The sequence below is a fragment of the Syngnathus scovelli genome, chromosome 10, assembly GCF_024217435.2.
Source record: "Syngnathus scovelli strain Florida chromosome 10, RoL_Ssco_1.2, whole genome shotgun sequence".
Lineage (NCBI taxonomy): Eukaryota > Metazoa > Chordata > Actinopteri > Syngnathiformes > Syngnathidae > Syngnathus > Syngnathus scovelli.
Window position 1 is genome coordinate 5,729,446 of NC_090856.1, and position 19,673 is coordinate 5,749,118.

The 19,673-nt window shown below is 42.8% G+C and overlaps 2 protein-coding genes and 1 long non-coding RNA gene across 9 annotated transcripts in view; 1 reads left to right on the top strand and 2 right to left on the bottom strand.

Annotated features, from left to right (window-relative positions):
- Positions 1 to 15,561, bottom strand: part of elavl4 (ELAV like neuron-specific RNA binding protein 4) — a 61,829-nt gene extending 46,268 nt beyond the window's left edge. For 2 of the 7 annotated variants that reach the window (XM_049732136.2, XM_068652089.1), the window contains exons 1-2: positions 14,980 to 15,560; positions 14,312 to 14,452 (exon numbers count right to left, since the gene is read on the bottom strand). In XM_049732136.2, the coding sequence (XP_049588093.1) occupies positions 14,312 to 14,452; positions 14,980 to 15,027 (189 nt within the window). In that variant the 5' untranslated portion in view covers positions 15,028 to 15,560. The other 5 variants (XM_068652090.1, XM_049732135.2, XM_068652091.1 and 2 more) reach the window with 5 other exon arrangements.
- A 442-nt stretch (positions 15,562 to 16,003) lies between these two features.
- LOC125976173 (uncharacterized) lies at positions 16,004 to 19,432 on the bottom strand. The gene is made up of 2 exons (XR_007484191.1): positions 19,042 to 19,432; positions 16,004 to 16,133 (listed from the first exon to the last, which is right to left on the bottom strand). It is a non-coding gene; the product is annotated as an uncharacterized lncRNA (long non-coding RNA).
- The window catches only part of agbl4 (AGBL carboxypeptidase 4), a 163,367-nt gene continuing 162,600 nt past the window's right edge, over positions 18,907 to 19,673 (top strand). Inside the window, exon 1 of the mRNA XM_049732133.1 lies at positions 18,907 to 19,017. Within this exon, the coding sequence (XP_049588090.1) occupies positions 18,972 to 19,017 (46 nt within the window). The 5' untranslated portion in view covers positions 18,907 to 18,971. The remainder of the gene's footprint in view (positions 19,018 to 19,673) is intronic.

Here is a 19,673-nt window from a genome sequence, read left to right on the forward strand (position 1 = left end):
TAAGATCATACGGCTTTGGCATATGTCTCCCTTTACTGTAGTTCTCTTTTATTCGACCACAACACATGACAAGCTGAGCTATTGTGTTGCTATAGAGAAGATAAGGCAGGCTTAGGATACGTCATGTGACTGCGTGTTTGTAGACCGCAATGTGTCTATTATCAACCACAATAGTGGCATTTTGCAGCATGTTCCGTTTCATGTTTAATCTATAATTCATCTGGTTACAGAAATGCATAAATGTTTAATATGTCAGCGGCGGCGAGGACTGTCGAAAGCTCGACCTTGAAATGTCCTTTAAACATCATTCAGCAACAGCTCAGGGGCCAGTTAAGCTGCCAGAGCTAAACAACACACACACACACACACACTTTACGTGGCTTTCTGCTGTGCTTTGTTTCCTGGGATGCAAAATGCAGATGAGACGAGTCAGCCGCGTGCACACGCACAGTCTCGGGAGAAACTGCCACTCAATTCCAAACATCTGTATGAATAGGAAAACACACAGCGTACAGTGGAGGATGAGAGACAGAAGGAGCGGTAGATAGAGAATGAGCGGCAAAGTGGCTAAGAAAGCTGCCGTCTCTTCTTTCTGTATCTTTTGCGGAACAAAGAGCTATATACACATGAATACCTCTTTCCTCCCACTGTATTTTCCATCGGGATATTTATTCTGAAAAGCAGCGATGCACAACAAGGGCTCGGTCTTGTGTTTGCTAGTGGGCTGAGGCGCTAACGCTCCCCAGCTGATTATGTGTCTGTCTGTAGCAGTTTGAGCTGCTGCCAAAGGAATTAGGTCTAGTATTTGTGAATGCCGCTCCGCTCACAGCGGAATGACTTGCCATGCCTCTCGGATTTCTGCCGTTTTTTGAAAATGCAAAAGAAAAAAAAAAAAAGCATTTTAAATAAATGAAGGATGTCGCTGTGCAAGCCCATTAAATTTTCATTGTGAGCGTTTTGTGAGTCTTCATGTGTGTTTAGGCTTCGCACAAAAGGAATATTTAAAAACCAAAGCGTGCTAATTGGGACAGAGATTGTTACAGCGAGCGGCTTCTTATTCAAACAGGCTTTTAGCTCATTAAATGCTTCCATCCAGCCTTTGGTTCAAAAACATTTGGCAGACATTTATAGTCAATAAAAACATCCCATTCTGGCTATATTAAAAAAAAAAAAATAGGTGAAATGAACAAGAATAAAAGGCAATCCAAACATTCTCAGTAAAAAATAAAAAAAAATGTTTTAAGATAGTAACAGCTTAATTAGTCAATTGATATTATTGTTGAGTGGCAGAGAAATTAATTTCAGTTTCAACTCAACAAGTAACAGTTGATCCGCTTTAGGCCACACACAGTTGAGATTGACTCAACAGCGCCTCTGCTGGTAGCAGCCAAGTACTGCACTCCATAATGAACTCATTCAATGCAAGCCCAGTTCAAATCGATCTTTGACGTCTATAGCACCTTTTTCAACGAGGAAGTGACAATTTCAAACAAATGTTCCACTCCTGCCTTTGCCTGAGACAAAGTTTTCAACATGCAATTACAATCGACAGTATCTTTGACCATCTGCCCAGAGTATTTACAAACACACTTCAAATTGATTTATTCTGAGATCCCATGCAAATGTGAAAAAAATCTACACATTACTCATCTCCATTCCAACTCACCTCCAGATTCCATACAAATACACTTACTGCCATCTTCCTTGCACCGTAATCTGCGAGTGCAAATGGATAAATGCAAATTAGGAAAATATGTGTACATGTAAATCTTTTTAGTTGACTGTGTTAATACTATAAATGCATATAGAATACATTCCAATATTTCTTACACCAGAAAAATACACTATTAATGCCATTATCATTGTCAATTCACTATTACCAGTACACTATAAATAAATTTTCCGTACAAATTTTCCATTATTATTATTATCTCGTTTGTTTAAGATGGTCGGCATGCGTCTTCCTGCATTCTCTCCATTGATATTCCTCACTTTGACATTTAAATAGTGTCTCGTCACCTTCCAACATCAACACGTGACGATCTTACGTTTCTCTGATCTTCACTTACATTTAACTCACTCCACATATATTTGCTAGCTGCACAGCCGCTATAATAAATTCCTTACACACCCCCATCCTATTAGCATTGATGTGTAACCTTGGAGCTCACCGTGTTCCGCCTGAGGGTAATAGAGTCACTGGATGTTGCTATCCTTGCGTGTGTATGCGTGCGTGTGTGTGTCCGGGCGTGCATGAGGTGATAGCTCAGGCGCCCCACTGGCTCACATCAGAAGGCTCAAATCACACCCTCTCCAGTGATGACTTTTAACTCCTTCTTTTCTATTTGCACCCTTTTCTTCCTTCGTCTCTCTAGCTGTATGTGATGTAGAAGCTCTCTGTTCATGTCCATCTGCCTGGATCATTTTCTGCCTCCATCAATCACGTGTTGCTGCTAAGCATCCACGCCTCACTTAACTGCAAAGGGTCCTGGTCAACAAGCAGAGTGGTGAGAGGAGGGGGAGAAGGGGGGGGGGGGGGGGGGTCTTATTAGCATTTTGATTGCATCAAATGCGAAGAGGCAAGGAACATACACAATCAAACATTTACTCTCGGATGGATTAATTGTAGCGCTGCAAATGTTCTCGCTGGCAAACACCGAGTCAGTCTGTCCTGAAAAGTAATTCCGCAAACAGATGGATGGAGTATAGAATTTCACTTTCTGCAAGGAAATAAAACTGGCTGACACCTGACAGTTGAGGAGACAATCCAACCAAACATGGCCGCTTGTTGTTTTTTTTTTGTTATCAAGGTACCGCCCCCTTTTCTTGATGGTGATGGATGACGGCTAGAGTGGATGCAAAGTTGGAAGCTGAGCAAAAAAAGTACAAGATGCTGGGCCCCAAAGCAGATTCATTCACACACTCATCATCATCTCACAGCGTTACAAATGATAATCCGGGGGGCATGCGCGGAACTCAAACGCACCTACTCCCGAGTACACGAGCAGCATGACGGATAACATGTCTACTCACCTCATTAGCATAGGCTACTTTGCATACATGAATGTGGTAGAAATAACAACCGGGTATAAAAAATGAACACCTTGCTTAAGTATCGCACATGCTTGCAGGTAAATGAAGCTGGAAGCAAAAACATTTCTTCCTTTTCTTCCCTTACACCTTCTTGCCACAATCCAAAATCACGTGCTGAAAGAACTTCTCCTTCTTAACTAAGTTAGACAATAAATAAAATGTCTTCAAATGCATTGTAGTAGAAAATGCGGCGAGCAAGGCACAATGTAATGGCAAGCCTGAAGCTTTCTTTCCTTACCATCTTAAACCCATTCCACTCCATTTGGGAGACGCCGGTGGTTGTCTCAAGATCTTTCTCTCTTTTCGCTCCCTCTCTCTCTCTCTCTCTGCTGTATTCTCTTCTTATTCCCCCCACACGGCAAACGCTTCCGCCGAGAGAAGCGACACAATCTGAGCTTTTAGTTTGCGGCGAGAGACTTTCCGCTTACGATTCTGTCCTCAGCTTCCTCTTCCTCTCCTCAGTGGCGAGCGGCTTAGCGGAGGTGTGCAGCGGCGGCGGCGGCGGCGGCAGGCATCGCCTTCTTCCACAGATGCTGAGAGCAGAATGATGCTCTCGGATGCGAGCGCAGCCAGCCTCCCACCCCCCTCCCCTGTCTCCCAGCCACCCGCCCAGTCCCCCTACTACTCAACTGGAGATCAGCGCCCGCCCACTCCCCCCCTGCAACCCTGCAGAATCTGTCATTGGCGTGTGGGTTTGCCCGTCAAGCCCACCCCACCCTCGCTCTCTGGCTGGCTCCGAGCCCTCGTCGGCACACGCCAGCCTCAGCCTGCTTTTGGCAGAGAAAAGGCTTTTTGAATCCCAGCAAAGTAATCAATCGCCGCTCAGCTCCGTGCCTGAGTGAGCCGGGGCAGAGCGACGTGGAGCCGGGCTCGAGGAGAGTGATTGCAGCCTCAGGCGCTATGGTAATAGGATGCCTGCACAGCACTGTGTATATAAATTAGCTATTACTGAGTGTCCTCTGTACATTTGCATTGGTGTGTGTATAGCGAAGCTTGGCCCTGCCCGCTGCCTCCTCCACGCCTCACAACAAATTGGGCTTTGATTGTATTGATTATTAACTTTTCAAATTTGAAATGTCCCCACTAATTGCCATTTATAGGACCATTTCGATTTACAACTGTTTCATAACATTTGGATCGATTACAAAGGAAGCAAGATAATCAAGCGGACAAGGAGAACAATAAAGTGGCAAAAGATATCAATATGGAGTCATCACAAATATTCTCAATTTAGGTTGGTATACAAGAAGATGTATGCAGCACACACACAGACACACACACACACTGGTAGTTGCATACATTGAGGGCACCGTGGGAGAATCTATACATTCAAACACGATTTCACGATTGTGAAATCAGCCAACGTCATTACTACACGGCTCGCAATACAATGCACTCAGTTTTACCCATCGACTAATTAGCCACTTTGTTATTGCAGTCTTTAGCCTCTGCGTAACCTTTTTGTTTAAAAACAAAACAAGCATATTGTAGTGTATTTTGCTCCTTTTCTTCCTCACTTGTTGACTGTGTCGTTAAGGAAACCCACATTGCTTTGAACATTGCACGACTAATTAGTGGGGAAAATTTAAATAAATTACAGTCTAGTAAAGCATGTGAAATATGTTTCCTATAGTCAAATCATAATAATAATGATAAACAGGTTGGGGGTTTATGTGTCAGACGGACAAGAAGGGGGAGCTCTTGCTTCCTCAAACAGGCTTTACCTGGCAAGCAACACTAGTTACTCCCATGCTCACAGTTATTGCATTCCCTAAATGGCAGTATAGTGCAATTCATTTTGGTTATGGCATGTAAAAAGTAAATGATGATTCTATATCAGGCTGTGTGCACATCAGAAATATTATTTGGAAAAAAAAATCTAATTAATTTGACTACCTGCTAGCAACCAGCTAATATGTGGTTAGCCTGTCAGTACATAAATTATGTATAATCAAGTAAAAAATAACACAAGCGCAAGCAATCGTGAATTGAGCATCTGTGTCGTGCTATCGTCTCATGAAAACCAGAAAATGAAAATATCACATTACAAGAGAAAATATTTTATCCACTTTGACCTCCACAACTTCTTTTGTAAGCAACCTTTAGCCAACCAACTGCGTGCTATGTCTTCAATGAGACACAAAGACACAAGAATATACCGACATTTTCCAATTCTCTACTGTCTGGAGATAACAGATTACATAACACATGCAATCAATCAGTGGCGTAGTTGTTTTTGCAATAACTAACAAGATCCAAATAGGCTTTTTCTTTAAGTGAGAATAAGAACGGGAGAGCAATTGTTTTGCTTTGCCGCTTCATCTACAGAATTCGATGACACTGCAGGACCAGGAGGGTTTTATAGGCTGCGTAAGTGACTGCAGCTTCTTGGCTATAAACACAATCTGTTTCACTTTCCAGTCTTGGGTTAGCTTGCGTGCGTGTCACTAGCAGAGATGGAAAGATGAAACCATGTTGCTGCCATGTCCTAGTTAAGGCTACACGCTGCGCATTACGATATTGTATATGGACAGATGGAGGGAGTGGTTGAGTGATCCTATCAAGGGCGTTTCTTCTGCTCCCATTATCTCTATGTCAAGACAAGTGGAATTCTTCAATGCAGGTTTAAGCTTGAGATGAGCAATAAAATCACAGTAACAACCACAAAGCTTTGCTTAAACCATCTGGAAAAATATGTTTGAAAACAAAGAGTGGAGCAACACATGTAGACAGACAATGCAAGGGTGCTCACAAGCATATATTCTTTATCCTCTGCAAAAAACAATTATTACTCCAGCTTGTTGACGAGTTGTGACTATTTCCATGTAGGTTTGTAAAATAGCGCAACCAAGTGGCACACATCGGACAGAGCCATAATAACTACAATAAAAAACTTAAAATGACATTTGACTATTTTTGTTTCATCTGCATTTTTAGAATGTACAAAAATTTAGAATGTTGTTTTTCTCATGAAAAAAAAAGATAAAAATTCCAATTAATTGTATTTCCATTCATTTCAATGGGGAACAATGACTTGATAGGAATATTTCAAGTTCCGAGCGTACAAACGTGTATCTCAACGACTACAACTACACACGCATAAAATATTATGTTGACAACATTCCACTGATTTTTCAAAGTCAAACCACTTTTGTGGCTTGAACCCTCAAAGTCGTGAAACTCCATCTCACTGATTGGCTACGACGGCCATGCACAAAGACACATGCAGCGGACTCCATCCGGACAAATCTACATGCAAAGCCGCGTCAAAGACAAAAAAGACACATCGCACAACACTGTGGAGCACAAAGTGCTTGTCAGTCTCCAACTGTGAGTGGCGGAGAGCTCCGGCTTTAAGTGCTCGACCTCACAAGTGTGCTTCAGCCGCCGCTTCTCGCATGCTAATTTGCAAAGAGAGAACTGGCTAATTGTTATGGACCGTCCGCGCCCTTCACTCCGCCCTGCCTCTTCACCATGAACCCCTCCTCGTCACACACCTTAATGGATTAACCACACGCTGTTGTGTCTCCCACTCTCTTTTTTTTTTTTATCCTCGACCGGCTCACAAGGATTCCTATTTGCTTTGGCCTAGAAATGTTGAATATCCCGGTCTGAGCAAAGATTAAACACGAGCATGACATTGTGTGCCGAGGCACAATATTCAGCCGGCCAATGTGTCGTTTGACGATAACACGAGGGAAAGAGAAGACAAATAATAGCATCCGTCGTTTATCAGATTTGAATATGCAGTAGTGTACGTAGCGATAATAGTTTTTGCTTTGGCTCCTTGTTAACTGTCACACGACGCTATCCGACACCTGTCTTGTCTTTCTCTCCGCATAAAAAGATTTTCTATTTAAAAAGTGAAGATGCAAGCTGAGATGTTGCAAAAGAAAGACAATACCACTTGTTTTACAAATCCCCCCCCCCCCCCCCCCACTAAACAAATCCACAAGACGAAATGTAATTCAAATTTGCACTGCCGACAAAGCTCAATGGAAAACTAAAGGTGGGCTAATGAGCAAAATATATTTTACGGCCTCACAACACGGATGGCCTCTCTAGATTTACCCTTCAAAAATATGAAATATTTCGTTGTTCTTTACGAGTGTCAACATTGTTCATTTAAATGACATTGGCATTTATTGCATTTTATCTCCTTGAGTCCAATGTAACAATTATCATTATTGTGGTAATATCTTTTATTTTGTCAACCCCAGAGAGGAAGCTGAGATCGGATACATAAATTGCCGCGCCCTGATTTTTCTTCTGTTGACTTCATGTGAATTTCAATAGAAGTAAAACAATAAAGATAAAATATTGAAGAATGGAGCCGTCTATTTGGGTGAAGGCTTCCATTTGTTTAGACGTGGGCGACGCAACTGGCATTTATTGAGATATGGCCTTTATTAGAGTAGAGGTCACTATTTGTTTTACAGTCTACAAGTCCAATACTCGCATTGTTCTCTCTTCCCATCCCCCCCTATCTATATTATTTGTCTCTAGGGTGGGTTGGTGGGATTCTACTGAACCTAATGACTCAAAGGCTTTCGTCTCAGCAACATAACAGTGCCTGTATTGTTCAACGTGCTCCTGTAAATCATCGAAAAACCTTCAGGTCACAACACTAATGAGCTCGGAAATCGATATACAAGCATGGAAGTTTGCTGTTAGTAAATAGGTGCCATACAATTAAAAAAATTTTCTCACCTCATTTAGTGATTATCACCAAATGCGTTTACTCGGGCTACACTGTAAAGGGGGCGGGGCAGAATTACAACATCACTTTCCAAGAAAACTTTAGTTTGGCTGATTCAAAATGAAACCTTCACAGGAGTCCCCTGAGTCCAATATATTTGATAACAACGCCGTGTGCTGCTTAGCTAGGCTCTTCTCCGTTTGCCCTTGAAGGACAGATTTAGTTGCTCTTTACAAGCTCTGGCAGCCCCAAGCATATTTCTGGGCTACTCAGACTGATGATGGTCTCTTTGCTGGCAGGTGTCCACCCGCTACCGGTAACAATCAACAAATGAGAATTGCAGGCTTCAACTTGTCCGTCTGTCTGGAGACAATCTCAGACATCAAGCGGTTATTAGCATGATGATGGAGGAGATGCTAAACAATGAGGGGTTTGGACTTTGTTGACCGCTGATGCTTGCCTCAGTGTTAAGACCAGCTTTTATTTCCATGAATCAATGTGCGGATACTGATTCGAGGTAATTTCATGGTCCAAGGCACAGCGCACCTGCACTGCTGTTGTATGTAAAAATCAAATCGCCTCTCTTTTGTCTGTTCAAAAAAAAGAAAAGGCCACGTGGTTCTACTCTGCCGCACTGGCACTGTATTTAAAACGGCGGCGGTGCAAATTATGCTAAATTATCTCGGGATCACAGTCAACTTCACAGCGAGTCATCCAAAAACTAAATGGGCTTCGTTGAGGTATTAAAAGGCCTGTCAAACTACAGGAAGTGTTGAGAATTTTTTTCGTACGACAATAACATTTATTGTAACTTCAAAATCACGCTATTTTCCTTTTGGATTGAATTATTATATTTGGCAAAACACAACAATCACCGGATTTTCCCTAAGTCACCAACATTTTACTAAAACTAGCAAACCCTCCTATGCCGTCATGAAAGTTCCCTTAAATTCACCCTATCGAAGATGAGTGAATCAAGAAGCAAGGCATCAACTTAACCCGCATCCATGTCACAGTTCGTGGGAAAAAAAAACTCCTTGGATCAGAAGTGAATTCTTCATGCTGATCCTGGATGGAGGCTATACGCTACATTTGTCACAGCCGCTTCAAGCCTTCGCATTAACGCAAAGCTTCTTGGTGAGAAAGGCTACGGCTTTGCGAGCTCCACGTGTTGCTGTCACAGTAAGAGTGTGATGATCGTAGAAGAAATGTTGATTTTTTTTAACTCATTCAGTGCCAGTTTGGTTAAACTAGATCTTTGACGTCTATAGCCGTCATTGGCAGTGAACGAGTTGCTGAGTAAACCCAAATTTTTCAAGATGTGTCTTTCGACCTTCAAGCTTCCACTCGACTATGTTTTTATATTTTTTGGACTAGATAATGACAGGCCTTAGAGGCTGTAACCAAACCTAAATGAAAGGTGCCCAGAGAGGCTTAGCTTGCCATTGGCTGTTAGATTCTAGCATGTGTGCTGGCACTCAGCAGGTATTCTCGACAGGCTTCTGGTGGATTATTGTCCATTTGGACAGCAGAGTGTCCGCAGCTTGAGGTGACATTCAACTTCATTCAACTTCAGCCGCCCGGCAGCTTACATCCCGGCTGTCGGCTTTAAACAATGTATGCTTTGTGCGGTCATTTTGCGAGGATAAAGTATGGATCCGAGCACAATAGCTTGAGGTTAAAGAAGTAGCGCTGGAGTTAGATTGGTCGTTTGAGTATAGCAAAGTGCGAAAGGAGAGCAGCACGTTTTGCATTTGATCCCGGTCGGGGTACATCCATGCTCGCAGGGTGACTGCTGGGGTCCATCTGGCGACGGCTTTAATCAACCCACACACGCACATGCCCACATATAGACCAAGAAGCTTATATCCATTTTTTTTTTTCCCTCGCCATATTCATTGTATTATTTCGTGCAAGTCAGTTCTAGCCTTCACTAACCTCCACCGCAAAGATTAGGTGAGAAAATTGCAATTCAAACATCACGTGACAACAAAACGTGATCATTTCCTCTCAAACGACTCACACTAGCAGCTCTCCATTAAAGGCTCGGATATATACGGCTTTTGATAAGGCATAACCTTTTATAAACGACACATATCCAAGCATCATTTGCAGGCATGGCCCGTAGCACCGCTCGGATAAAAAACATGGAGAGGCTCGGCAAAACCCGGCTCTTGAAATGTCACTTCATGCTTAACCGCCCTTTCTCATGCTCGGAGAAAATTCAGTGGGCAATGTAGAAAAGGGGAAAATAAAAATCCAGCGGGTTTCACTTAAATGCCTTCATGCTTGGAGACACGCTTGGGCTATTCGATGCTGCTGGAACACTTGAAGAAAATAATGAAGCGATACAAAAATTCCTTTTTAAGAACAATGAGGTCGTTTACGCTATACGCTAGCTACAGCTAGCAATACGACAAACATGCTAACGCGCCGAAAATGGCACCACCCCTGTGCTAATTTCACCGCTAAATGAAACAAACCTAACACAACTGACATTCAAACACACTTTTCCTAGGAATTCATATTGAGGCAAAGTTTTAACAACTAATTATCCAAGAATGTAAAGTTTTGCTAAAAACTGTTACCAAGCTGTCCGGAATTTATTTGTATAAATCAACAGATTTTTGGTTAATTTGTAAATACTTTAATTTATCGAAAACATAATTTTGATATATTTTCTTGAGAATATTTTATTAATACCATACACCACTTTGTGACAGCATGAAATATATATTAATTATTCCGATATTTGTATAATATTGCAATAATCTGTCGGCAAATATACAAAGTTTTTCTGATATGTCAAAACCAAAATATATAAATCACGATTTTCTCTTGCTTTGTCTCTTTTTGAATTTGCTTGGAAAAGTATGAACCCTAAAACAGTTAATTCTAGAAGGTTCCACGGCATCCATAACAAATAATATAAACTCGAGAAAGTCGGGCCATTAAGTTGCTTCATGTTGTTCGCAAAAGTCACACGTTCATCACTTACTCATGCTGACAGCAGATGCGTCGCCTCATCCTAGGCAATTAGCCAATCGATAACAAAAACACAATTGGTCATCTAACTATCTCTTTCAAGGAGATTTCAACGACGTTGTTTATCAACATGCCAGAATGGTCGACAAAGGCCATTTCTCACGTATTGGCTGGCATTTGTCAGCTCAGCATCAACACGCTCATTTTCCAACACAGGGTTGTTGCATCTTGCCTAATAAGGGGTCTTCACCCGCAAAATCTCCAAAGTACAATATCGCAAATTGGTGTTCCAAAGGGCATCGTCTTTGAGAAGGAAATTGAATGTTGCTTCAGGCTGGCACATTTGGTTTTCATTACAAATTGGACTCTGATTTGTCAGCCATGACAGAGTTGAAGTTATCATGGTAGATTATCCAGGACACGGGCAGGCCAGTGATGGCTAATAGCGCTTTTGTCAATCTTTGTAAGGCTGACATGCAGTCCAAACATAAATTTATGCCACTGTCACTTAATGTCACAATAAATCAACTAAATAGGATAGAAAATAAAAAATGCTGTTATAGGCTTTTTCTCACCAAGCCTAATAATATAATTTCTACTGGTTTTAAAATCATTATCCAAGAAAACAGAAAAATAGTTTCTGAAATGAAATGCTTTCTCCGACCCGCTCGACTAAGCTGGATTTTGCGGAATTAAGCAGAAAGAATGGATAGCAGTAAGTCCAATTGTTTTGCTTATTCAAACTATTCACATGTAAACAGTGACTGGAGATAAATTCTCACTAGACTGAAGTAATTATGCGCGTCTGAAAGCTTCATTTACGGCCGAGGTTTTCTGCTATTTCCTCATATCGGTCTCGAAATGTTAAAATTAGAAAGTCTTAAAGACTTCGATTTATTAACAAACTTGTCAGCCATGATTATGTTCAAATTCTAAATAGAAAGACGGAGGTCGGAGTCCATTCGAGCGGTGACCTTTGGGTGGGCGTGGGCTTAGACACCCATGAAGCCGCCGCGCCCAGTGTATGTGCCAAATTGGGTGTGAATGAATTGCTCGGGGTGGCGTGTTTGTTTGCATGCATGTGCGTGCGTGCGTGTTTGCGGCGGTGCGGACACCTGCTCCTTTCTGTCGTGATGGCTCCCAAAGGGACATAGGCTCAGCTGCTAATCGCCAGGCCCTCCCTGCAGCACTGGTGGCCGCCACATTTACACACATACGTGAAGTCTATAAACCCCGCCCCCCCCATAGTGTCTCTCTATGTTCCCTGCAACTGACGCACCACATGTGCTCATATCAAGAGCAAACATGACAAGATTTATACACACAAATCACATGATACAGTCATGCAGTCATAACACATTCCGAAACACGCTGTAGGGCGCCGCCCCTATAGATGATCGCTCAATTTCCGACATGATGTTAATAAACCGCTTTTTTTTTTGATAGCAACTCAAACACTCCCACATTTGCGTATCTATGCATTCCGAGCATCTTTTTATCGTTCGGGCTAGCTGCACCTGCGCGGCGTCTAAATGAGCTAATTTTCCAAGATGGAGAGAACACAGCAATCAAGGATAAGAGGAAAATCGACGCGTAGCAGATGGAAGGAGCTAATCGTTATTGTGCTATAAGAGATGACCTCCATCTATTTAGAGGCAAACGTTCTTGTTCCTTGTTGGGTTCAGCCGAGTGGAAAAAGTGAAGCACCCCTAGCCACTTTTCTCCCTCTTTCTTTTTTTTTGGGTGGAAATGTTGAAGCAGAGGGAAAAATTAGAGTTGCCAAACAAAGCCTCGTGTCACATCGAGAACGTTAGCTGCCTGCAGTGGGCAATCAGCGACGCTTTCTAGAAATTAACAACATTCAGCTGGGAAGCACGGCGGCGCACTGCAGCTTTTTAAATGTGGCCTTCTTGAAAATTAAATCTCGGCTGACTGAAATATGGAACCATTTGCAATTCAGATTCGACTCCCGTGCTCCTTTCATTTCATCGTCTTTGTCTAAGGTTACACGGCTGGGCTTGCGTGGTCATTTTGAATCTGTACACGCAGTTTTGAATTCTAAATCTAGCGCAACGCTTGATTTGATTTGAAATTACGAGTAGGATGTATGTATTGTGAATCAAAAATAAAAAAGTCACAATTTAGATTTAGGCATCATATTGCCTGTAGCCCATCACCATGTGAAAGAATGTGATGCTGCATTCTAATGAGAAATGGACCAGAATTTTCCAGTGCATTTGTCTAATGTATGCAAATGATCTCTCCGAGCTTAATTACGGCACCATTAATCACGATGGTCTTCTCTAAACAGGGTAATCACACGCGCACGTACACACGCACACACGCACAATCACAAAAAAAAAAAGAAAGCACACAGCTTGGCATGAGATGTAAGATGAGGAGTTATCCATTACAAGGCTGTTACCCCCCCCACAGATTTCATTTATAATCACTGGCGTTAAATTCAAAGTGTTTTTTTAAACTTGGAACCGGCCCGCCTCAATTTTTGTATTTCCAGTTTCCCCCCACACCCACACAAAGCAACAAATGTGTAAACATGCCAATCATTCTTGTGTATAAAATCCAACTTATTACTACTTTTCAACAATCATGGGGACGGAAGCTTACGACGAGTCTTAATAGGCATTTTGGACAACAAAATCCAGAGATAGATTGTTTTGAACTATAAGAATGCAGCAAGAGAGAGAGAAAAAAACACTTTTGAAGCTCAACTCCACATAGACGTATTCCAGCGCTTATCCTCGGCGCGCATTTGCATCGAGTTTTCCAAAACCCCCCTTGGGTATCGTCAGTAGGATGACAGCGGGTTATGAAAGCTTCCGGGAAGCTTTGGGGTGTGGATCTGAGCCAGTTTGAAGGGGAGGCACCCATGTCGCCTTAACGCGGCGAGTCAGGGAATTTCTTTTTTTTTTTTTTTTTGCTTAAATGCTCTGTGTTTTCTTCTTTCCTACTTCATCATTCCCTCCCCTTGAAGTTATCTCTCTATCGGGACTGTCAGCGGAATGTTGACATCAATGGAAATAATTCCACGCGTCTCCGAGTCTTCCCGTAATGACGATCTGCCAGTTCTCATTCATCACTTCACAAACCAATTGGATTTTCCCCCGCAAAGCATCCCCCCCCCCAAAAAAAATAAATAAAAAAAATCACAACACTGATTTATTCAAGCCATGCAGACACACGTTTTTGCAAACACACACAAACACCTCAAATTCCCTCGATAGCAGTCAGTCTGGCGGAGACTAAAGTCGGAGTAGGCGTAGGGTAATTGAACAAACACAACAATGTAAATATTTACTAATACCATCCATTGAGAATACAAACTGGATTGCACAATTGATTTGTTCTCTCTCTGCTCTTTTACTCCCGTCGTCACCCACACACAAACAACTACCCCCCCCCCCCCCTTCCACCTTTGCTTCTTTTCATGATATTACAACGCACGCCTGTGTTCATTAAAAAAAAATGGAGACTTGGATATGGAGATACAGTGCTCTGTCTATATCCTCTTACCAGGGATGACCTGTAGCCCGTCTGGGCGGGCGATGACGGGAGATCCCTGGGAAATAGCGGCGAGTGCGACTCGGGGACGGAGCCCACGCCACTGGCTGCTAGTCCCGAGAGCTGCCCGTACCTCGCCATCATCTTGAGATGCTGCTCACAGAACACACACACACACACACGCTCACGCATTGACGTGGGAGGAGAAGGGAGGAGAAGAAGGTGAAAGGAGGGGGGGAGGGGGGGGGGGATAACAGCAGGTAGGAAGGACGATGATGAATATTAAAAGGACAGAGGGAGTGTGTATGAAGAAGGAAGCGATAGAGAGAAGGAGGGGATTAGGGAACATTTTTTTTTCTTTCTTGGCTCTCACACACAAAAGCACGTGAACACACAAGCGCTCAAACTTACAAGCATGAGAAGGCACCAATTGGGTTTTGATCGGATTTGATGGCTTCCTTGCGATGGGGTGATGTCAAGTATGGCCACTAGCTCTCTCCGTTTACTATGACAGCAGAGCAACTGCGTGTTCTCCATATGACCGTACATGAAAACGTGCCGCTATCGTCAATCGCAAGTGCACGGACATGCACACAAACGGACACACGCATGACAGAATGGCTGGCGGCAGACAGGTGAGGCATGGGAAGAAGAAGAAAAAGAAAAAAAGATGTCTTTACCTCATTGCTCAGCAAAGCAGCGTTGAGTGTTCGGCTTATTTCGAACATGTCGGTACTTTTTTTTCTCTGTCCTCTTAGTGTCGGCTTGTCCTCAGTTCTTTCCTCTTCTTTTCTTTGCTAAGGATTTGGGAGTCAGTCCCCGAAGCAGAAAAAAAAAAAAGAAAGAAAAATCAAGCAATAAAAAAAAACAAGCAGGAACAAAAAAAAAAAATCTGGTAGAGTCACTATGAAGTCCTTTATTTTCTCTTTCTTTTTCGCTCTCTCCTGTCTTTCAGATGCGCCCTGCTGGCTGCCGTTGCAATAATGTTTCTGTCCAGGATCCCCGCACACGTCTTGAGTCAATATTTTTCTCTCTCCTCCTTCTTCTTCTTCTTCTTTTTTTTTTTTAAATCTCCCAGGAGTCAGCACATTAAAACGGGAAGTCGGTAGGTCGGCTCGGCGGGCTGGCGTGCTGCCTTATCTTTCCCCCGCACACTGGCTCACACAATACGCTCCGATCCTCAAACTGCTTGCTAGCAGATTAGCTGTCCCAAAACATAGCACTTAGTTTAAACTCCCCTCCCTATTGCTCTCTCTCTCTCTCTTTCTCTCTCCCGCCCTCTCTCCCTCCCTGCATCACTCCCCCCTCTCCCCACCTCGTAGCATACAAAATAATGCAGCTTCAGTTCACCGCTGCTACCACAAGGTGGAAAGTCTGTTCCAGCACCACGGACAGCGCCACCGCCTTCCTCTGCGTGCCACTCCTTTACGTTTGATTCTTTTTTTTTTTTTTTCTTGTGTGTCTGATACACGGCAAGGGAATATTTGCACTTATGCAAGCACTCCCTCGTGGACCGTGAAAAACGCAGGGCGAGGATAAAAGGATTGGTTTGTGGTGTGAGGACTCATGTTTTCCACTCTTGTTATCTAATTAACTAAAACCGGATTCAAATGTGGAAAGGGATTATGCAAGACGTTTGGCGGAGAGAAGCGTTTGGCATATGTTTGTGATAGGAAAGGAAGAGCAAAGTGAAAGGAAAGCTACCTTCGGGGGAGCAAGAGATGAAAAGCAGTGAGGGATGGGCTGATGTGAGCATCAAGGTCAGGCGGCCGTCCTCTTCCTCAGCAGGGTGTGGCATGGCCATGACAAAGCAGCCGGTCAGAGGCGCGGCCAACTACGCCAAAAAAAAGTCAAAACACACTTGTGAGCCAAGAGTGTGACTCAGAATATTTCAACTCGGAGTCAAGGTGGACTGACTGTATTTGCATCTAATAGGCAAAACGTTGCTGAAATAAAAAGGCTGTGTTTTACAATAGATCTGCTTAATGGGGGTCATGCTGCTGGAGTAATTGGCGCTATCATCTTCCGAGACGCTAATGTCAGTGGTGTGGTACAACTAGCTTTGTAATTACCGACAATGATTCTTTTCTCGTGCTTTGAATTCTGCTTTAGCCATCAAGGAATCGGATTGGCAGGACCGGGCCGGTGAATAGTCTTTTATTGACGCTGGACCATCAGTTGAGATTGACAGCGTCTAATGGGATGGTGAACATTTTTATACACCAGCATTAAACTGAATTATCAACATTGCTTTTAATTATAGTTAAAATATTTTACAAAAAAACCTTTTTCTTCCAAAATAGGACATATAGTAATTGCTACATTGTGATTGTTGGCAAAATATTGCGACGTTCATTCCCATTTGTCGTGTTCAAAAAAAAGCTTAGAGCATTGGTGTCAAACGTAAGGCCCGGGGGGCGTATACGGCCCGCCACATTATTTTGTGACCCGCGAAGACAAATTGTGCATCAACTTTATTTATCAATACTAAACCTATAAATTATGTTCACTGTGAAAACATAGAGGTATTACTAGCAATTTTTATGATCATTCATCTTTTTAAAATATTTGTACTGGTCTTTGATTTCAAAACTAGTTATTCATTCTGTCTTGGTTTTAGCTCATATTTCATTTATCTAAGAAAAGGGCTGCCGGCCACATCCCTGTTTCGCAAAGCTGGTAGTCTCTTGGGGGTGGGGGGCAGAGGTGCCCTGGGAAGGAGGGTGGTGGTGTGGTGGGGTTGAGCTGTCAGATGAATCATCCAGAGTGAGGCCTGATTCCTCAGTCAGCTGCCTCTCAAGCCTTCCTCTCTGACCCCGCCTCGCTCCCCTAAGCTCTCTGATTGCTGTCACCATAGTGATTCTCTGTGTACTGATGGCTGGTTCCTTCGGAGCTGCCGCCCCCCCTTCGCTCCCCGTGCCCTCGTAGCCACCCAACTTGCTGCCACTTGCGCCTCGTATTGATTTTTGCATGACTACCTCCCACACAAATGATAGACTTTATTCCGACACATTAGCAAAGGCTTTCACGGTACTTGCTGGTACACACTGCCGCAGTTATATCATCCAGAATTTTCCTGAAATAAAACAGCTATAAAGTAACAACAGCTCTAAAGGAAAGTTTTGAAATGGGGATGCAAGAAGCGTTAGCATCCCTAAGGGCTTTCTAATTTGCTCTGATCAGGTTTGTGAAGGTGTGGCGTGTCCTCCATTTCCAGAAGAGACTTAAAATAGCCACGGCAGCTTCGACTATTTCATCCAGACAGGGATGTCTGCTAACATACGAAGCACACATATGAGCAGTCACACATTTGATTAACATGTAAAAATACATTCTCCTGAGAGATCATTAAAATGCGAGAGACCGTGAAGCAGATTGCGCCTCACTTCATTTTATTTATTTTTTTCTACACATCTTGACAGGAAAATGCTGCATTCAAACTTAGTGTACCTTGGGCAGATAGCTGAGAGGTTATTGTTGAAAGTGTTTCTATTCTTACCTCTGATGAGAAGTTTTTTTTTTTCTATCAGCGTCGGATTGTCTGTTAATTTGTTTGTGTGGAACGAGGATGGGTTGGCATTCGATCAAATGTCGGCAACAATGAATAAAAAAAAGAATAAATGAATACACATATATTGTACATGAAGTTCTCTAATATGAGTTTCGGCCATAATATCAAGCTCCAGTTGGGATCTCAAGAGTCACCTTATCTGTTGCAGACACGCCAGGATATTATAAACTCAAGCACGCTAATGTCGTCCCGCCATTCGATAAGAGCGGAGAAACAAGAGAAACATGCAGCATATCTAATGTATTCTCCTCATGCTCCATAATTCAATTTCAATCTCGCCTCTTGTGAAATGAGTGACTGTGCCACCGTCGAGCCCTTTAATTGACATGGAGTTAAAAACAATGACATAGCATAGAGGACGGTCATTCAATTCTCCATTTTTTTTTTCTTTTAAATACAATTTTCCACGGCTGCGGCTCGGTATTCTCATGCTGTCATTTGAGAAGTAATCGGTCTGACCGATCTGCTCCGTGGCTTGTTGATGCAGGTCATCAAATACAGAAAACACACAGAAATATCATTGCGCTGTCCATGGTGCTGCTCATTTGGTACACAAGCTGAGAATTAGCAAAAAACGGTGTGCCACTTTTGCTGCGGGAGTTGTATGCTTGCTCATTTGATCTACTTAATCAGGTGCAGTCTTTGTAATGGGAAAGAAATCGGACCAGGCCTGATTGGCCTTGATGACATCTATGCGCCAATTGCCTGGAAAAGTAGCAACTTTAATCAATCTGCAGGATGACTCCGAATCACTGCAGTGATTGACTTTCTTTGAAAATACCATTAAAAATGCAATAAAATGAAAGGTGTGAACAGGAGTGTGAATGTAAAACAAGTCCTTTCGGAAATTATGTTAATAGACGGTCCACCTTGAATAAATGTTAAATTAATTTTGGTATTGCTATGAAAACAGTCGTGTGGCTAAAATCAGGTTACAAATCTCAGTTTATGGAGCAGGAATTTGATTTCCCAAATAGTTCTCGCTGCTTTTGAAGTGCGTAACCATTGAGTGCTATTTATTGGGAACCTCCCCCCCCCCTCCCTCCCTTTGCCTCCGTTGCCGTGGCAACAAAAGGAGCGCGTCGGCTTCTCCGTGCAAGAATGGAAAGGAAGATGGAGGAGAACCCCGTGAAAGATGCCGAGACTGGTGTGTAAATAATAGCCTCCTTACCTCCTTTGCTCTGTCGTCTTTGTTGTTTGCCAAACAGAAGATCTGGTAGGCGACCACGATCCACGACGCGTTTCCTCATCATGACGTGCCTTCACATTAGCGTGCTAACCCTTTTAAGCTAGCAGGTGCACGGATGTAAACAAGAGTGATGTCACCTGCATGGCGCATGCTAGCTTTGTTGCAAGCCTTTCGAGTCGTGATATCGTTGTCCAGAATCACACAATACATTTAAAGAGGGTTTTCCTTTTAGTTGGGATGGTTAATAGGGTTAGTCGTGGGTGGGACAGTCCGAGCTAGGTTAGCCTGATACCTTTAATTAGCTGCGCGTGTCAAGTGCAGTGTTGCCAGATTTATGACCCCAGGGGGGAAACGGAAGCGTTTTCAAGACAGCAAACCCGATCCATTAATAAGTCGTTGAGTAGAATAAATCCTGACCTATCAGTAAGTTGGATGGAATAATAGCTTGCAATGGTACAAAATAAGTTAGGTTGTCATGATGAATGATTAATCAATAAAGTGACTGATGCAGAATGACATATTGAAAGTCATCCGGCAGCTTTCAGGTAGAGTGGATTTTTTTTTTTTGGCATGGCTATCCTCAAATGTTGGCATGTGCTTAAAAAATTCTATGA